Genomic DNA, 18,610 nt, shown 5'->3' with positions numbered 1-18,610 from the left:
TAATGCTATACATTAATACATATTATAATGCTATACATTTATACACACTATAATGCTATACATTAATACACACTATACATTAATACACGCTATAATGCTATACATTAATACACACTATAATGCTATACATTAATACACACTATAATGCTATACATTAATACACACTATAATGCTATACATTAATATACACTATAATGCTATACATTAATACATTAATACACGCTATAATGCTATACATTAATACACACTATAATGCTATACATTAATACATATTATAATGCTATACATTTATACACACTATAATGCTATACATTAATACATGCTATAATGCTATACATTAATACACACTATAATGCTATACATTAATACATATTATAATGCTATACATTTATACACACTATAATGCTATACATTAATACATGCTATAATGCTATACATTTATACACACTATAATGCTATACATTAATACTGTACATGCTATAATGCTATACATTAATACACACTATAATGCTATACATTAATACACGCTATAATGCTATACATTAATACACGCTATAATGCTATACATTAATACACGCTATAATGCTATACATTAATACACGCTATAATGCTATACATTAATACACGCTATAATGCTATACATTAATACACACTATAATGCTATACATTAATACACACTATAATGCTATACATTAATACACACTATAATGCTATACATTAATACACACTATAATGCTATACATTAATACATATTATAATGCTATACATTTATACACACTATAATGCTATACATTAATACACGCTATAATGCTATACATTTATACACACTATAATGCTATACATTAATACACACTATAATGCTATACATTAATACACACTATAATGCTATACATTAATATACACTATAATGCTATACATTAATACATTAATACACGCTATAATGCTATACATTAATACACGCTATAATGCTATACATTTATACACACTATAATGCTATACATTAATACACGCTATAATGCTATACATTAATACACACTATAATGCTATACATTAATACACGCTATAATACTATACATTAATACACGCTATAATGCTATACATTAATACATGCTATAATGCTATACATTAATACACACTATAATGCTATACATTAATACACACTATAATGCTATACATTAATACACACTATAATGCTATACATTAATACATGCTATAATGCTATACATTAATACACGCTATAATGCTATACATTAATACACACTATAGTGCTATACATTAATACACACTATAGTGCTATACATTAATACACACTATAATGCTATACATTAATACACGCTATAATGCTATACATTAATACACACTATAATGCTATACATTAATATACACTATAATGCTATACATTAATACATTAATACACGCTATAATGCTATACATTAATATACACTATAATGCTATACATTAATACATTAATACACGCTATAATGCTATACATTAATACACACTATAATGCTATACATTAATACACACTATAATGCTATACATTAATACATTAATACACACTATAATGCTATACATTAATATACACTATAATGCTATACATTAATACATTAATACACGCTATAATGCTATACATTAATACACACTATAATGCTATACATTAATACACACTATAATGCTATACATTAATACACACTATAATGCTATACATTAATACACACTATAATGCTATACATTAATACACACTATAATGCTATACATTAATACACACTATAATGCTATACACAGGCTACTTGTCAAACCAACAGATGTGTCCAATTCTGGGTTATTTACTAAAACCTTCTATCTGGAAAACTGAGGCTAAACCAGAGCAAAAGAATTGCACCATATTTATCAAAGGGTAAAATCCTATTGCTTTCAATGGGATTCCTTTACTTTGATACATATGATGCTGTTGTTTGCACTCGTACTACCCCTATATTGCAGCCAGGAGGATTTCGTATATCTCCCCGTTTTAGCAGGAGGTTTTTTCTTGGATAAATACAGTGATTGTTTCTTGAAACAGTTTGGGAAACTGCGAGGATTTGATGAATGACTCCCACTGAGCTCAGGGCTGGAGGAGTTTGCGATGCGTTGGTTCACAGCGCATCCCATTTCTGAACAGGTTGAAGACAAAGGCCCATGTTTACCAACAGTGCTGTGCCATACGCCAAGGGGCCCTGTCAGAATTCGATCTGCGGATTTTCCCCGGGCTTTTCAGCCCAAATCCGATCGGACCACTGAAATGTCGAAGTCGGGTTCCAGCCACTTTAGGCCCCTCGGAATCATTAAAATCCGTCCTTCGGGCTCGGAATCGCGGATTTACAACTCTTTACATACTCCTCCTCCCCCTATTATAATTCCGCCTGGCGGATTCGGGTTCAGTTTGCGGGTTCGGATTCCGTTGGGCGGGTTTTCAGTAATAGGAAACAAAAACAAAAAACAACCCTGAATCTGCCTTTTTAAGACTAATCCGTGGAAATCCGCAGCTCAGAGGAACTGGCCAATCCGTGTCAGCTTCGAATTTAGGCGGAAGGTTTGCAGATCTCTAGTAAATATGCTAAAAAATGGAACAACTTATTGGGCCATATGACACCATACAATATTACAAGAGACCTTAGGACCCATCTAAGCACATGGGTTATACGGTGTATCATGGAATAGCGCTGCTTAGTAAATATGCCCCATTGATTTTTTTTTAAACTCTTTCTGTGCCAGAGGGTTATGCTACCTGCACGGACCCTCCTGCACTTCCGTATCACGTGACCCCTCTTCAGAGCAACCACGTGATCTGTTTTCTGTTCCCGGGCGTCGGGCCGGATGTGACCCACAGTTCAGGGTCGTACTCCATTGTGTACAGCCCCCCAAAAACGGGCAAAGACCAGTGACGTCCTGTGCACATCATAAGGGCCGCAGGGAGGCCACTTTTCTCGATGTGCACCGTATGTTATTAGGGCACTGAAGGGGTTAAACCAGAGTTTACAGTTGGTAAACTCAGAATAGAAATAGGCGATAATTTATTGTATAGATGTGAGGTGGCCAACTCCAGTGCTCAAGGGCAGGTTTTAAGGATATCCCTGCTTCAGCACAGGTGGCCCTGTCATAATGACTGCGCCACCTGTGCTGAAGCAGGGATATCCTTGAAACCTGACCTGTTGGTGAACCCTTGAGAACTGGAGTTGGCCGCCCCATGTATAGGGATTATAGCTGTAACAGGTATTCCCTGTGAATACAGACGCTACTACTGCTGTGTATACCTGTATGGCTCTCAGGAGCCTAAGCCTCCACTTGGAGAGCCTGGGGTACATACATATAACAATCTCGTGGTGCAGCGCTTCCACCTGGGAGGGATCCCAACGAAGTGGGAAGAGGCCCTCACAGGAAACAATCACGGTAAGCACACGGTTGTAAAACAGGACAGGCTTTACTGCATATATGCGCATAACTTATACCAATCACATTCAAGGTTAGCACTGCATTAGGATATAACGTAATCCCCACACCCACCACGTGTACCCCCACACCGTGTCCACAGTATAACCCCCCGTGTCCCGTGGTCAGCGCTGCCACTATGTGCGAGTACTCGCGTGTGCACGTGCGTAACGTTACCTGCCCAGTGCGACGGCACCTGGGCGTTAAAGGGTCTTCGCAAAGGATCCGACGACCTTCCTTGCGATGTCCGGTTCCTCTGGGGAGATGATCGGTCAGGGCGGTCCACCCTTGGTACAGTTCCGCTCTCTCTGCGGAGCAGGCTTGATCCCAAGCCTCTGGATGGGAAGCGCAGCGTCCGCTGTGTCCCTAATTAGCACTCAATAGTAAGGGGCAGGGTCCCTAACCTGGGGCCTGTCCCTGAAGCAACACAAGCTACTAGATGGCTCAGGGCTAACTGGGGCCTAGGGGGCTGCTGGCCTAGTGCAGTGAGTCACTGACCCCTGCACCCTCACCTCCTTCCCCTAGCCTCTCCTGGCGCCGACTAACGTGCTTCTAAACCCCTCGAAATGTATCTAATCTCCTCTGCAGGGAGATGCTACAGCCCTATTGGCTCCCTGGCGTCACGTGGGGTCCCCTAAGGCTCATGGGACTCGTAGTCCCTGCTTAGAGCCCTCTCCTGGTAGGCAAGTGTTTCACGCGCTCGTACTGCGCATGCGCCTCCCGTCGCATTGGCAGTCTGCACATGCGCGAGGAGCTGTCATGGCGGCGCCCTGTGTTGTCGGGCCGCCGCAGAGCCTCCGGAGCGCTCCCTGCTCGGCCCCCACCCTCCAGAAACTCCGTCGGGTCTGCCGCTGGGCTCCGGCAGCGGAGGTAACAAGGGCGGAGGGTCGCAGAGCAGAAGGGGCACCCGGCTACATAGCCTTAATTGAAAGAGAAGAAAACCAAAGGATTATGCGTTGCTATTTTTTTGCTCTTGCATATCTTTTGTTAACGTCACCTTTTTTGCACAACTTTTTAATCCCCCGTGCACTGATTCTTAACCCTCTGTATTGAGAGAAGCATTTCAGAGATATCTGCTTACAATTTGTAGATTTTTTGGGGGGCAGCGCATGAAAAGATATTCGTAATATAACATCGTTGCCACAAGATAATGCCTACTTCTTTACAGCGTGCAGCCTTACTGGTGTTTTCACTTACGCCGCTTCCTTTAATTAATTCATAAGTGAGCCAAGTTAGCCGTTTCTCAAAAAAAGATTTTAAAATGGCCGCCCCTGTGAACACAGTAAGCATCCACCTGTCACGATAAGCCTTGTTGCTAGTGGAATGAAGGTGAAACATCAACAAAAATGAAATAGCCATTGAGCGTGTGGACACTATAGGAATACGTAACTGTTTCACGTCCATGTTTTTGATGATTGCTGCCGTCACATCTGAGCACAGAAGGGTTTTAATACAGTAATATTTTGTTTTCTTAAGGATCACCATGACATGCTGCTGGAGATTGAGAGAGACAAAGCGATTACTGATAAGGTCATCCTTATTCAAAAAGTGGTCAGAGGATTCAAAGACAGGTGTAGTATGATAATAATATTATCCTATCGTCCTCACAGTGTCCGCGCTGAAGAATTTGGCGGACCTGTGTGCTAAGCGGCGCAAACTGCTATTTTGGCACGCAACATTTTTTTTAAAATTGCGCTCCTGGCCACCTACAGGTGTAGTAAGACTCGCTGTCCCAGTACCGCGGCCGAGAAGCAAGAGTCTGCGGTGCCGGAGGCAGTGCCTACCGCCACCGGGGCTGTGTGGGCATCCATGCTTCTGAATGGCACTCCCCGCAGGGTTAATCCTCCGGTGCCGCGACTACTGAGGTTGCGTGACCGCAGGTGGCAGAGGCCCCGGAGACAGTAAGGTTATCCACATCTGTATGTACTAATAGGGTTGCCAGGTGGCTTCTCCAAAAATGCTGGACACAATGGGGAAAGGTGCACCACACTCGAGACACACACACACCTCTCACTGCTCCATGTTGTTTCCTCCTCTCCTTGGCCCCACCCCAGGCTCTGACACCACTTCCAAATTGGCTCCTGCTGGGTAATGTAGCCAATCAGAATGGAGGAAGCTGCCCAGCCCCTTAGCAACAGCCCTGCTTTCTCCCTGCTCGGGGAAATCCCGCAGCCCCCCAAGCCAGTCAGGTCACTATGTCCAGAGAGGTACTACCGGACGCTTACATGTCCAGTAATACATGTCTAATTTTTTTTACTGGACAGTTTCCAAATACAGGACAGTCCGGTTCAATATTGGACACATAGCAACCCTACAGATGCAGCCACGAGTATCCAATGACTTGCCTGGGAAAATACTGTGGCAGTCTCCCAGTAATACTGCAACATTTCTGGGAGATTCTGCAGCCAGACTAATGGCCCATCGGATTAACACAGCAGCGGTCCCTGTAGTCCCATTCAGTTTGAATGGAATTTAGGGACCCCCTGCTGTGTTAATCCTATGGACCATTAGTCAGTCTGCAGAATCTCCCAGAAATGTTGCAGTATTACTGGGAGATTGCCCCAAATTTCCAAGGCAAGTTATCGGATACTGGTGGCTGCATCTGTATCTACTAACCTGAAACTTCTCAATCTGCGCCAGCAGCATCAAAAATGATTTATTGCACAAATGGACAGCACAAAGCACACGGACGTTATTGGGAACAACACGAGTTTCTGTGCACCCCCCAAAAATTAAAAGTACATCAAAGTGTTAGCGTAGAATGAAGTTGCTACAGTATGTATCATCCAAAAATATGTGACGCAGCAGGGATGTTTAATTATACAGGTTAACAAGATTCATTATTTACACAGTATGGCTATTATAAATAATATTACTTGAATAATCGATATTTACTAACACTAGTTATAAATCCCTAAATACACAATTCTGTTTTAATTTAAATTGTTTGTATGGAGCAGCTATGGATGCGTCAAAAATAATTTCAAATAAAAAAGGATGTATCATTTTTTTAAGGGTTGTTTTGCGCTGGAATTTTGATGCACAAATTTTAGAAATCTCAGTACATACAGTAGTTCCAAATAAGTCTAAATCTACATTTGGTGCCTGAGGCAAGGAGATACCTTACAGTACATTCACTTAGTATAGATCAGCCACAATACGTTCCCAAGGTCACAGGGAATACTTAATATACATGGGACAGAGTGAGTTCTCAAGGTCACAGGGAATACTTAATATACATGGGACAGAGTGAGTTCCCAAGGTCAGAGGGAATACTTAATATACATGGGACAGAGTGAGTTCCCAAGGTCACAGGGAATACTTAATATACATGGGACAGAGTGAGTTCCCAAGGTCACAGGGAATATTTAATATACATGGGACAGAGTGAGTTCCCAAGGTCACAGGGAATACTTAATTTACATGGGACAGAGTGAGTTCCCAAGGTCACAGGGAATACTTAATATACATGGGACAGAGTGAGTTCCCAAGGTCACAGGGAATACTTAATATACATGGGACAGAGTGAGTTCCCAAGGTCACAGGGAATACTTAATATACATGGGACAGAGTGAGTTCCCAAGGTCACAGGGAATACTTAATATACATGGGACAGAGTGAGTTCCCAAGGTCACAGGGAATACTTAATATACATGGGACAGAGTGAGTTCCCAAGGTCACAGGGAATACTTAATATACATGGGACAGAGTGAGTTCCCAAGGTCACAGGGAAAGCAGACACTGGGATTCAACCCAGGTTCATGTGCTTCAAAGTTCTAACCTTTAGTTCTTCTGTTCTTGACATAGATAAATAACATTTCTGATTGTTTAGAGTAGACGTTAAAGCCACAGTCTCTCATGGGGGCCAAAGTGAATGGTCTCTCATGGGGGCCAAAGTGAATGTACAACAGGGGCATAATTAACCCTTTCGCTGCCAGGTGGTGCATTGTGCTGCGTTGCAGGCTCTGTTGCAGCGTAAAGGGTTAATTGGTTAAATGTAGGTGATCAACGTCTTTTTTTTATATATAGAAATCCAGACAATAATAGAGGTATTTTTTAAAACTTTTAATGTCTTCATATTATTATTATTATTAAAATGCTTTGGAATGTTTTTAAGATTGTTCACCTCCCTGTGCAAAGCAAATGCCTGACTGTTCCCTCTGTCGGAGAAAGGGTTAATCTTTTTTTGCAATGAGAATACTTGGAAAGTACGGCACACTAAGGCAAATTATTAATCTGCAGGTTTTCTTTTGCGGGTTTGTGTTAACTAATTATGCTCCCATCGTTAGCCTGAAAGATGAAAGGGAGAATAAATTCGTACAGTACCAGATAATTATGGGGGTCTAAAGAAAACAGAATCTAATTCATTTTTTGGCTGAAAGTCAGCAAGTAAAAAATTTATTTTTCAGGGAGATAGAATCTCTCCCAAGGGGACAACTTACATGTAATAAAGCCCCCCGTCTGCAGAGCTGGTTGCAAAGCAGCACCTGATGTAGCAAAGGAAAGAGATCATTCGGAAGCAATGGGGATTTTTCGTTTATTAATGTGGAGGATTTTTAAATCTGTGTCTTTACTTGAGCAGCTGGTGATCTTTGCTAAATAACCCTAGAAAATGGGCTGGGTTTGTTTTTTGGTCACATAACTTGGACTCTATTAATTCTCCTAGTTGGCAATCGGTAAACCACAGGATATTATGCAATTTGATTTTATATATCCACTTAATTAGTGGCTCTCAATTTTTTATTTTGTGGAGTGGCTGTCATAACGTACTAATGTTATGTAATTACATTTTCAGTCCATGGTCAAAGTCACTTGGTCCTTGTATTAGAGTATGTGAGCTTGTGAATAACAATTACCTCTTTAAAGAAACATAAACAGTGCACTAAATAGCCAGGCGTTGCATAGCCACCTTGTGACACATTTCAAGAATCTGGACACATTATCCTTGTAGAATAAACACTTCTATAGAATGTTCATTTAAGAGCTACCTGTCTCCTGATCATCCAAAGATGTCCATCTAAGCCAGGCTTAGAAGATGTGATATTTGTTGTAATGCCCAATCTGGATGATGATGCCCATGGACCACCCCATTGAATTGTTCAACACCCATCACCAACTTACAAAACCTGGAGTGGATGAACATCTTCAGAAGTCAGTAAGGAATGACACGCAGTTGTCTATACTGTAGGTTACAAGGTATTGTTTAGTTTAAGTTTAGGCCATTATTTAATGGGCTGTAAAGACATCTTAAAATGGGCTGAAGAATAAACGGACTCTAACATGATGATTTTAAAACAGTAGTTGTAACTGAACTATTTATTCCCAATTAGGTCCAATTTCTTGAAAATCAGAAAATCTGTCCTGCTGATCCAGAAATATTGGAGAGGACATAACTGCAGAAGGAATTATACAGTGGTAAGTTAACGCGTTTCAGATGGTCTGCGGTTGCTTCCCTGTGTCTGGGTAGTAATGAGTCACAATGAGATTCTTCCTTGAGGAGATGTTGGTTCCCGAGACACGGGGAGATACAATGACTTTTTATTGGCCACACAGACCTGACATTGCGATTCAAACTCCAAAGCTTTCCTACTAACTTATAATACAATGAAACAAGTAGGGCATAGGAGCACTTATAGTTTCTTCAAGACTGCCACAGACAGGCGTCTTCCACATGGAATGAGGGTCACATGCAGGAACAGGAAATGAGACGGCCCGCCACTGGACATGTGTGAATATCAGTGCAGGTTTATTGAAGGATCAATGTTTCAGTCTTAATAAAGGTCCAAAGTGGGACCAAAACATTGATCCTTCAATAAACCAGCACAATTATTCACTTATTATATAATTGCATATATGTTGCCCATTGATACTTTATTGAATCAGTGACTGCCCTCTTCAAAATCCATTCATACCTTTTATTCCCATATAGGATGGAGATCCTCCCCCTGACAACAATAAAACAATAACTCCTTCCCTGCCTGAGTAATTATCTTTGCATTGCTGGACCCTCATATAGCCACGGGGCATATGCAGTTTAACTTGGGAAAATGACATATAATAACAATGTTTTGTTTTTTATAGTGCTGACAGTGTACGTAGCGCTGTACATTTTTTGCAGACACACATCCCTGCCCCGTAGAGCTTACAATCTCTTTTTTTTGGTGCCTGTGGCTTGCCGCAGGTCACAAGGAACTGACAAATGCATTTTCAGCTCTCTTTGTCCCTCTTTTTGCAAATTTCTGAGACATTTACAAATGTTGCAGTTACAGATGTAGCAGGCGTTATTGTACCTGTTAATGCGTATGGGCGGAAAAGCAATAACACCATACGGTATATCCAAGTGGCCCCTTTCAAAGAATAATAACATGCTCCAAAAAGAGTAATGGGCAAAATTGTGCCAACGCGTTTATGGGTACAATAGAGGGCGCTAAATCTGTATGTTGCTTTTCCCAGATAAGGCTCGGGTTCTTACGGTTACAAGCTCTGTACCGCTCCAGGAAGCTCCACAAGCAGTACCATGTTGCTCGCAAGAGGATCAGTGAGTTCCAAGCACGGTGTCGAGGTTACCTGGTCCGAAAGGCTTTCAGGCACCGTCTGTGGGCTGTGTACACCATCCAGGCATATACCAGGGGCATGATAGGACGCAGACTGCACAAGCGCCTTAAGGGAGAGGTATGTAAGCGTTCTACTCTTTATATAAGTATTAAATGGCCTCTAAAAGGAAAGAGGGAAAGATACTGCACAGGACAATGCTGTGAAGTGGCTTAAAACGGGTACTCTTCCAGATCATGTGTCCCCCCCCCCCCTACACCGTCTCCCAAAGGGTGTCACATCCGATTATCCCAGAACGTAAATGCCCAGTGTCTCAGCCATATAGATGAGGTGGGGTAAGTGCTAATCTGGTCTATATGAAAGTTTAGCGTAGAAATGGGCGCCAGGAACTTTTATAAACTTAAGTGTGTTTATTGAACATCCGTCCAAAAACAATTCATATAGACATTCACGATGCAGTATATGTGGCAAAGTGGGTTCCGGTCCTATCTAGAGTAGGTACTTGGCTAGTTACCCGTTGTATAAGGATTTAGTGGAATCGTTTGCAGGGAGACAGTGATGCAAGAAGAACCGGTCAGTTGGGCTCATTCAATAGGAGTACGGGTTGCTGTGGGGACAACCCTAGTGCTGCATCCTTCACCTACAAACATAGGCATTCCTGATCATTTAACAGGCGCTAGCTAATGATCGAGGTATGTTACTAAACTGAAAAACAATAAGCGGTGAAAAGACAGCTAGCTGCAGACTGGACACATAGAACTTATATAATAGGACTTACATTGAGGATCCCAGTCAGAATTCTGAAGAACCTGCTTCTAGAACAAATGGTGGAGCTATTTATACCCTTAGTCTGACATCATAGATCACAAGGTGGGGCGGGGCGGGGCGGAACTAGAGTGAGAACATACAGTTAGCCCCTTAAACCCCTTCTAGAAACCTGTACCCATCCAAGAGGGGGCTACATAAGAAATGCCAAACCGGTTGGGGCAAAGATCCTTACTTAACACTTTGTTGCCCAAGAGGCCAACAACATGTTGCTTTAAATGATGAGAGTGCTATAAAAACAGAAAGAGGCCATGTAAATGCCACAATATTGTATGGGCCCAGGTATAAATCGTGTTAGATGGCTACTAGCTCATGTCCTTCACTAAGTCAGAAACATACTTGATTTGACTCTTAGAAATGCTCGTTTGTTAAACTATGACGATAACTGTTAACTATAACCTTTGTCATTCTAGAATGTTGTACCCCTATTCCTTCCCTCCCTACATCCCATCCCATATTTTGGTGCCTTTCGACCCAGTGTTATTCTATTCGGCATTCTGCACCAATTCTAACACCCAGTGCTTTTCTTGGAGAAAAATAGCTGCTGGTACCCGGCAGCGGGGGAAAGCACGAGGACCTCTTACCTTCTCCTGCTCCTCATGCTACGTAGAGTTTTCGTTATGTCACGGTATCATGTGACGACTTGTTGTCATGGCTGCGCGGTGGCGTGTGATGTCACGTTGTCATGGCGACGTGTCGCCATGCGACGTCATGGCGATGCGGCGTAAAAAGCTGAAAATTCCAGAGATGAGGAGAAGGTAAGAAAGAAAAAAAAAAAGGTGACGGAAGGTGCTGGTACATCGTACTGGCCCGTAACGTCACAAAAGAAGTTCTGGTAATACCTAAAACAAAAATTACAGATGTATAAAGTTTAAAAAAAAATAATGCTCTTTTCCTTTGAAAAAGGTAGGACTCTAATGTTTGCAAATAAAAAAGTAGTGGTACTTAATACCCACTAGTACCATTACACTGCAACCTCTGTCACCCGGCAAATATAAAGGTATTAGATTATTCAGCAATGCTGCAGGAATATTGATGGAAAAGACTAGCAGGAGTAATAACTCTGAGCTGGGTCGGCTTTGGGTGGTATCACTACGCAGAAAAATGATGGCGTCATTATCCCTAGGGAAATATAGTGGTAATAAGTAGAGATGACCGAACCCGCCCAAAATCCGTTTCCCGTATTTTCTCACATTTTAAACCCAGTAAATCCGTTTCGAGGTGTAAAATCCGCAAACGGATTTGGTCGTTTGTTTTAATCCGCGAGAATTCATCAGAAAACGCCATTGGATACAACCCGTCGACGGGTTTGTTGAATCCAATATGCGGATTCTTAAGAATCCGCGCAAGGGATTGCTGAATCCGCGGTGTGGATCATACAAATGCCTGTTTTGCAGAATCCGCGGAGTGCGTTGGTAATAATAATTAAAAGTCCGCAAAACGCGAATCGCCCCTTTTTGAGATTTATCCGGTGAAATCCGCGGGACAAAAGGAACCGGCCAATCCGCTGCGGATACAAATTCGCCCCAAAAATGTGCTCGTCGCTCGTTGTAAGAAACCTTTTCAATAGCAGGGAATGAGCTTTAACCCGGGAGGGCAGCGTAGCTCTTAGTATACAAGTAAAGCCTTAGCTCTTCTCTTTCTCAGTATCACCGCCGCCTGGAAGCAGAAAAGCTTCGCATCGCTGAAGAAGAACGTTTAAGGAAAGAGATGAGTGCGAAGAAAGCCAAGCAGGAGGCAGAGAAAAAACACCAAGTAATGTGTCATTTCCTTCTGGGCACTCCCCCTGCATGTCAGAGACCCAAACAGAAAAGGGGGGTGGGGTACAGCACTTTACCTGGGGGTGTAAAGTAGAAATGAGACATTTTTGTGATTTCTTCAGAGCTCAGGGCAAAAAACCCCACTGGGTTTAAAAGTATATATATTGAAATACTCAAACTGCGCAAATTAGGAACGGTTTGCGAATGCGCAGGAAAAACTTTCACTTAAATGGGAAAGTTAGAACTTCCGCTTGCAGGCGAATGTTTGAAAATTCAGAAAGGGAAATTTCGCTTGTAGGCCAAAGTTTGCAAATTCGCTAAAAAAAGAAAAAAATGGAACCAACAATTGCCCCATATTCGCCATTATTCAAATGTCTTCTGAAATTTGGCAAAAGCCTGTGAATTCAATTTTGTCAGATTCACCCATCTCTAATGCAGAGGCCGTGTCCTGCTCAAACTTAAAGGGTTTTTGGGGTCTTTTCTATCAAAGACTTCCGGCTGCAAACCCAGAACAGAAAAATCTGTGCCATATTTACCAGCGGAAAAGTCCCAGCCATTTAACCGAATTCCTTTTCTTTGATAATAATGCTGCTATTGGGGGGTTTTTTTTCTCGCCAAAATTGCTGCAATTTTGCAGACGGGAAATATTCCGAACAGTGACATCAAACACCAGGGATAATTCCTAAAGGAAGGGAAACCTTGCTTGCGGTCCCGGTTACCCAGCAAAGGACACAGGACACTTTATGGTGATGGAAGAAACTTTACTTACTGCCCATTCAAGTCAATAAGCCTTAAGGTGGCAGAAGGCTGCTTAGTAGATATGGGCCACCATCTTTGTACACTGAAAAATTCAATGTCCGATATTAAACACAAGGCATGAGTCATATTAGTTTAACACCTGTTAAATGTGTCCGTGCCATTGGTACACCATGGGGCTTTCATGGATGGCACATTGCTTTGGTTGAACTTGTCTGGGGTATAGAGGGAATAATAATTAATATGGTTATTGCACTCTGTGTTCCTCTGTATTAGGTGCGCCTGGCTCAGTTAGCCCGCGAAGATGCTGAGAGAGAGGTACGGGAGAAAGAAGAAGGTCGGCGGAAGAAGGAGCTCTTGGACAAGATGGAGAAGGCCAGGAACGAGCCAGTGAATGACTCGGATATGGTGGACAAAATGTTTGGCTTCCTGGGGAACACCTCATCACTGCCCGGCCAGGAAGGGCAGGCACCGACGGGATTCGAGGTACTGAGCAGGGGTTACCAACTCCTATGCAAAATACAGCGGGTTCTCTTTATATTGCACACTTATTAAAGGCTGGAACTGTGTTCGTTCAGCAGTAGGATTGCAGCTCTTGGTTAAGCCGGTTTCAATGCATTACAAGGCTATTCAGCAGGGGTAAGGCTGAGGCCCCAGTGCGTGCGTGGTGCGTACGATGGGGTGCCTGGCGGGTCTCGTTCTCTGCATCAGCACGACCGGGTGGACTACTCGTGACGGGGGGGTGTGGCGAAGGCGCGGCCATGATGTCATGCGACTGGTTGGCCCTCATTGGCTGAACAGCGGCCATGACGTGGCCAATACTCGGCTGCCGTGCCAAAAGACAAAAATCTTGTCTTTTGGCCAAGGCAGTCGCGCATCGCGCTTTGTGCGCGCACACACGCCGACTGGGGCCTACCCCATAGAGGGCTGTGCCTTCTGTGCGGTGCGCACGCTGTCACGTACGCAGCCGTGGCTACTGGGGACCTAGTCTAAGATACAGGTGGCAGCAGGCGGTAATGATCCCACTGGCGCGTTGCCGAGGGACACGCAACGTGGTGGCCGGAGCAGACACCACTATGTTTGCATTATCCTAGCACGGAAATCGAGCGGGGCTAACACGTTATTGCACCAGCTGGCACATGCCCATGTGTGAACCGTAACAGATGTTAGTGGCTATGCAATGTGATAATGACGCCCCATTTGCATATGATTTGCATGTCATTATCACTAGCATGCGTTGGCGTTATGTTATTGTCCTTTGAAGATACACGGTTAGGCTTAACGTGACGTTATTGTGACATTTATGGACCATATTCACGAACTGGTGATAGGCGTTAGAACGTTTTAGCTCCCATTCATTTGAATGGGAGTTGGGACGTACGAAAATGTGTTGCACACTTTAGTAATTATTCGCCTAGGTGACATAACAGAGCTTTGTGGACCTGGGCTTAAGTGAGCCAAAGTTAGTGAGTTAGCCCTCAGCAAGCTGATTTTTAAGTGACTGCATAAGGGTAGAAATGTAGACGCCTAAATTGATGCATTTTTGCTTTCTCAATCATTTTGCCACATTTAGAGGCACTTATACCACTGTTATCTGCATGATATTGTAATTATTTGAATGATTTGAACAATTATTTTTAATGTAGTAACTACTGTAGGACACTGTGAGGGCAGTTTTGAGAATATCAGTTAAAGCAGAAACCTAGCATGCTCTTTTCTTTGTTATTTAGAAATATGAGCAGAAAAATGCTATTTTGAACCTTCTAGTTCTTGAGATACTTACAGTACACTTTTGCTTCCCAATGTTTTAGTAATGGGTGATAGAAACATGGCTGTCGACTCTAGCAAGCCAATAGAAAGCTGCCAGATCACTGGTACCATGATGACATCAGCACTTTCCATTGGTTAAACGCGGCGGCCATTTTTTAATACCAGTAAACTAAACTTGTAAGGATCTCAGGGAAATGAAATAAGGTCCCTAGCACCTCAAATAGTGCCGGTCAGCATATCAAAAAGATTACAGATAATCTGGTAACATTTATTTTTTAAAATGACACTGGGGGTTGGCTATTTGTGAAAGTCTCTCTGCCTTAAAACTGGTGCAGAAAGTAGAACTAAATTAAAATAAATCCTATTAAAGCGTTTTGTTTAAATTCTGGTACAGTTGTAATATACCCTTTCTATGAATGGGTTTCACAAAAGGACACCCTCTGTGTATAGGTGACCAAGAATCGTCGTCAGCTGAAGGATGGGCACAGTCATTTATGTCCCTTATTCAATCCTGCTGGTTCGTAAACAATATGGTATAAATAATATGGTATAAACAATTTGGTATCATTAATTGTATGATTAATTCAAAAGGAACACTCACATGAATCTAGTTGTAAACTGCCTCACGTGCTCAGACTTCCACAGATAGCGGCATTCAGACAGGAAATACAATCGCCGGCATCCAAAGGACTTTCATAAACATGAAAAATGTATTATACTGTAAAATTAACGTTTCGATCCCTATTTGGACGTTTGCAAACAATGGTGCAAAGAGGGTTTGAAACATTGATCTTATAAATTAGGGCTGCCAGGTGTCCGGATTGAACTAGACTGTCCTGTATTTGGACACCCTGTCCAGTAAAAAATGAGAGGTTATACTGGACATGTATGTGTCTGGTATTACCTCTCTGGACATAATGACCTGACCGATTGGGAGGCTGCGGGATTTGCCCAAGCAGGAAGAGAGCAGGGCTGTTGCTATGGGGCTGGGCAGCTTCTTCCCTCCTGATTGGCTGCTACTGGGTAATGCAGCAGGTGTCAGGACCCTGAGGGTGGGACCACGGAGAGAAGGAAACAGCATGGAGTGGAGAGAGGTGTGTGTCTTGTACCTTTCACCATTGTGTCCAGTATTTTTGGAGAAACCAACCCTACTTATAATACATTTTTCACCTTTGTACTGAGTCCTCTGGAGTGCCGGTTACAATGTGCCCTGTATAATTAATTGTATACCATAATGTACTGACACGTGTTCTGTGGCTCAGGATCTCGAGCGCACTCGGGGGGAGATGGAAGAGGAAGATTTGGATGAAGCCTTACCCTTTCCAGAGGAAGAAGAGGAAGACCTTTCGGAATACAAGTTTGCAAAGTTTGCAGCCACGTACTTCCAGGGAACCACCACTTATACCTACCTCCGAAGACCTCTGAAGCAGCCCCTGCTCTATCATGAAGACGAAGGGGACCAACTGGTGAGGGAGAACATGGCTTCTACCATATAATGTTTATGTTGCTCATGTATTAGTTGCTTGCCTTTATCCCGCGGGAGTCTCCCAGAGCATGACAGCCCCTGTTTGGCTTTTAAATAAGAGAGTAAGTAAGAATAAGTGGGGTGGGGGGGGGTTTACCATCATTGTAATGTGTCAATCTATTGTTGGCACCAATAGCAGAAGTAACCCGACACGCCCACCCGCATCATAATTAAATGTTCATGTTTATTTTAGTATATTCATACTGTATGTCAAGTGAACTGTTTCTTTTATTAAATCACTAACCTCCTTCCCTTAAGAAAGATCAAGTGTATCAAACGCAAAAGTATGTTTTTTCCCTTTGACACAGAAGCTATAGAATAGTGTATTACTGTCACGCTATCTGTATGGCATTAATAACGTGTATTATTATTATCGTTTATTTGTAAAAGCGCAAACACATTCCGCAGTGCGGTACAGCGGGGGTACAGAGAGATGTATATTACATAAACAGAATGATATAGCAAATAGGGACGAACAAGCGCAAACAGACACAGAAGGTAATGAGGGTCCTGCCCCTGAGAGCTGACACTCTAGTGAGGATAAGGGGCAATGTTGGAACAAAAGGTAAAGCGGCTGCTCACTGTGGGACGGGGCGTGTCTCAGGGTGGGGTATGGTCTCTCACTAACGAAACGAAAATTGTACGTATTCCAGGAACATGGGGGCGGTTAGGGGGGAGGGGGGTAGGTGGGAGTTACTATCGCTAAGAATAGGGGAGTATATGAAAAAGAAATAAAAAATGATCTGGGGACATTTCTTCTTTAACTTACATTGGGGACTATTTATTATAGTCTTCTGCTGTTAAACTGGTGAGAGAAAGCTGGACTGGATTTATCAACGGAAAGCATGTAACACACAGCTGTATAACCTGTCTGCTCCTTGCTCTAGAAGACGTCAGCTTCCACTATTTGAATAGGATTCAAATCTCCTTCTCGCAAGAGAAAGAGGAACGTGCAGCGTTTTGGATAGGGCGGTCTAAAGGCCCGCTTCAGAGTTTAATCGCACAAATAACGGGTGATACCGTTTCTCACTGCGCCATCTCTAGTTATGGAATTATGAGCCAATTTAGAGCTGGCTGCTATACAGTCTTTAGCATCTAGAGCAGGACTGGCCAACTGCAGTCCTCAAGGGCCAGCAACAGGTCAGGCTTTCAGGATATCCCTGCTTCAGCACAGGCAGCTGTTAGAATGACAGATCTAGACTGAGCCACCTGTGCTGACGCAGGGATATCCTGACCGCCTGACCTGTTGGTGGCCCTTGAGGACTGGAGTTGGCACTAGTCTGAAATATGATAATGAGTTCTTAGATGAGCGCAGGGGGCTGTACATTATTTTAACGCCTTTCGCAGTCGTACAGCAAATGCCTTTCAAAGCGTCACTTCTGGGGGAGTGAGCTGTCTGCAACTATTGAGCCATCAAAAGGGAGCTCTGCAGCCAGGGGCTGGATCATTTGGAGATGTGTATTTCCAATGTGTATTTTAGGCTCCAGGCACCCAGGCATTTAAAACATTGGAGTTTCCACCAGGCCACCCCCCCCCCACCCCCTCCCATCCCTCTTGTCGGTTACTTTGCGAGCCCCCCCACCCTCACACTTTTTCACACATCCTCGCTCTGACCCCTCTCTATTCGCCCCGCTCTCCGCAAGTATTTCTCTCCCCCCTCTGTCTCTTACTCTCCCCCGCTCTCTTCCTTACCGCCCCCTCTCACTTCCCCCCCTCACTCTCACCGCCCCCCTCTCACTTCCCCCCCTCACTTTCTCACCGCCCCCTCAGTTCCCCCCCTCACTCTTACCGCCCCCTCTCACTTCCCCCCCTCACTCTCACCGCCCCCTCTCACTTCCCCCCCTCACTCTCACCGCCCCCTCTCACTTCCCCCCCTCACTCTCACCGCCCCCTCTCACTTCCCCCCCTCACTCTCACCGCCCCCTCTCACTTCCCCCTCCCTCACACAATACAC

General features: G+C 43.3%; 1 protein-coding gene across 9 annotated transcripts in view; it reads left to right on the top strand.

Annotated features, from left to right (window-relative positions):
* MYO7A (myosin VIIA) overlaps positions 1–18,610 on the top strand; it is a 217,133-nt gene that overhangs the window by 140,473 nt on the left and 58,050 nt on the right. For all 9 annotated transcript variants that reach the window (XM_075592659.1, XM_075592661.1, XM_075592660.1 and 6 more), the window contains 6 exons: positions 4,945–5,039; positions 8,799–8,883; positions 9,922–10,140; positions 12,493–12,600; positions 13,638–13,847; positions 16,394–16,597. In XM_075592659.1, coding sequence (XP_075448774.1) covers positions 4,945–5,039; positions 8,799–8,883; positions 9,922–10,140; positions 12,493–12,600; positions 13,638–13,847; positions 16,394–16,597 — 921 coding nt within the window. The remainder of the gene's footprint in view (positions 1–4,944; positions 5,040–8,798; positions 8,884–9,921; positions 10,141–12,492; positions 12,601–13,637; positions 13,848–16,393; positions 16,598–18,610) is intronic.

This window comes from Ascaphus truei, chromosome 3 (genome assembly GCF_040206685.1).
Source record: "Ascaphus truei isolate aAscTru1 chromosome 3, aAscTru1.hap1, whole genome shotgun sequence".
NCBI classification, from domain to species: domain Eukaryota; kingdom Metazoa; phylum Chordata; class Amphibia; order Anura; family Ascaphidae; genus Ascaphus; species Ascaphus truei.
This window is presented reverse-complemented; position numbering and strand designations above follow the sequence as displayed.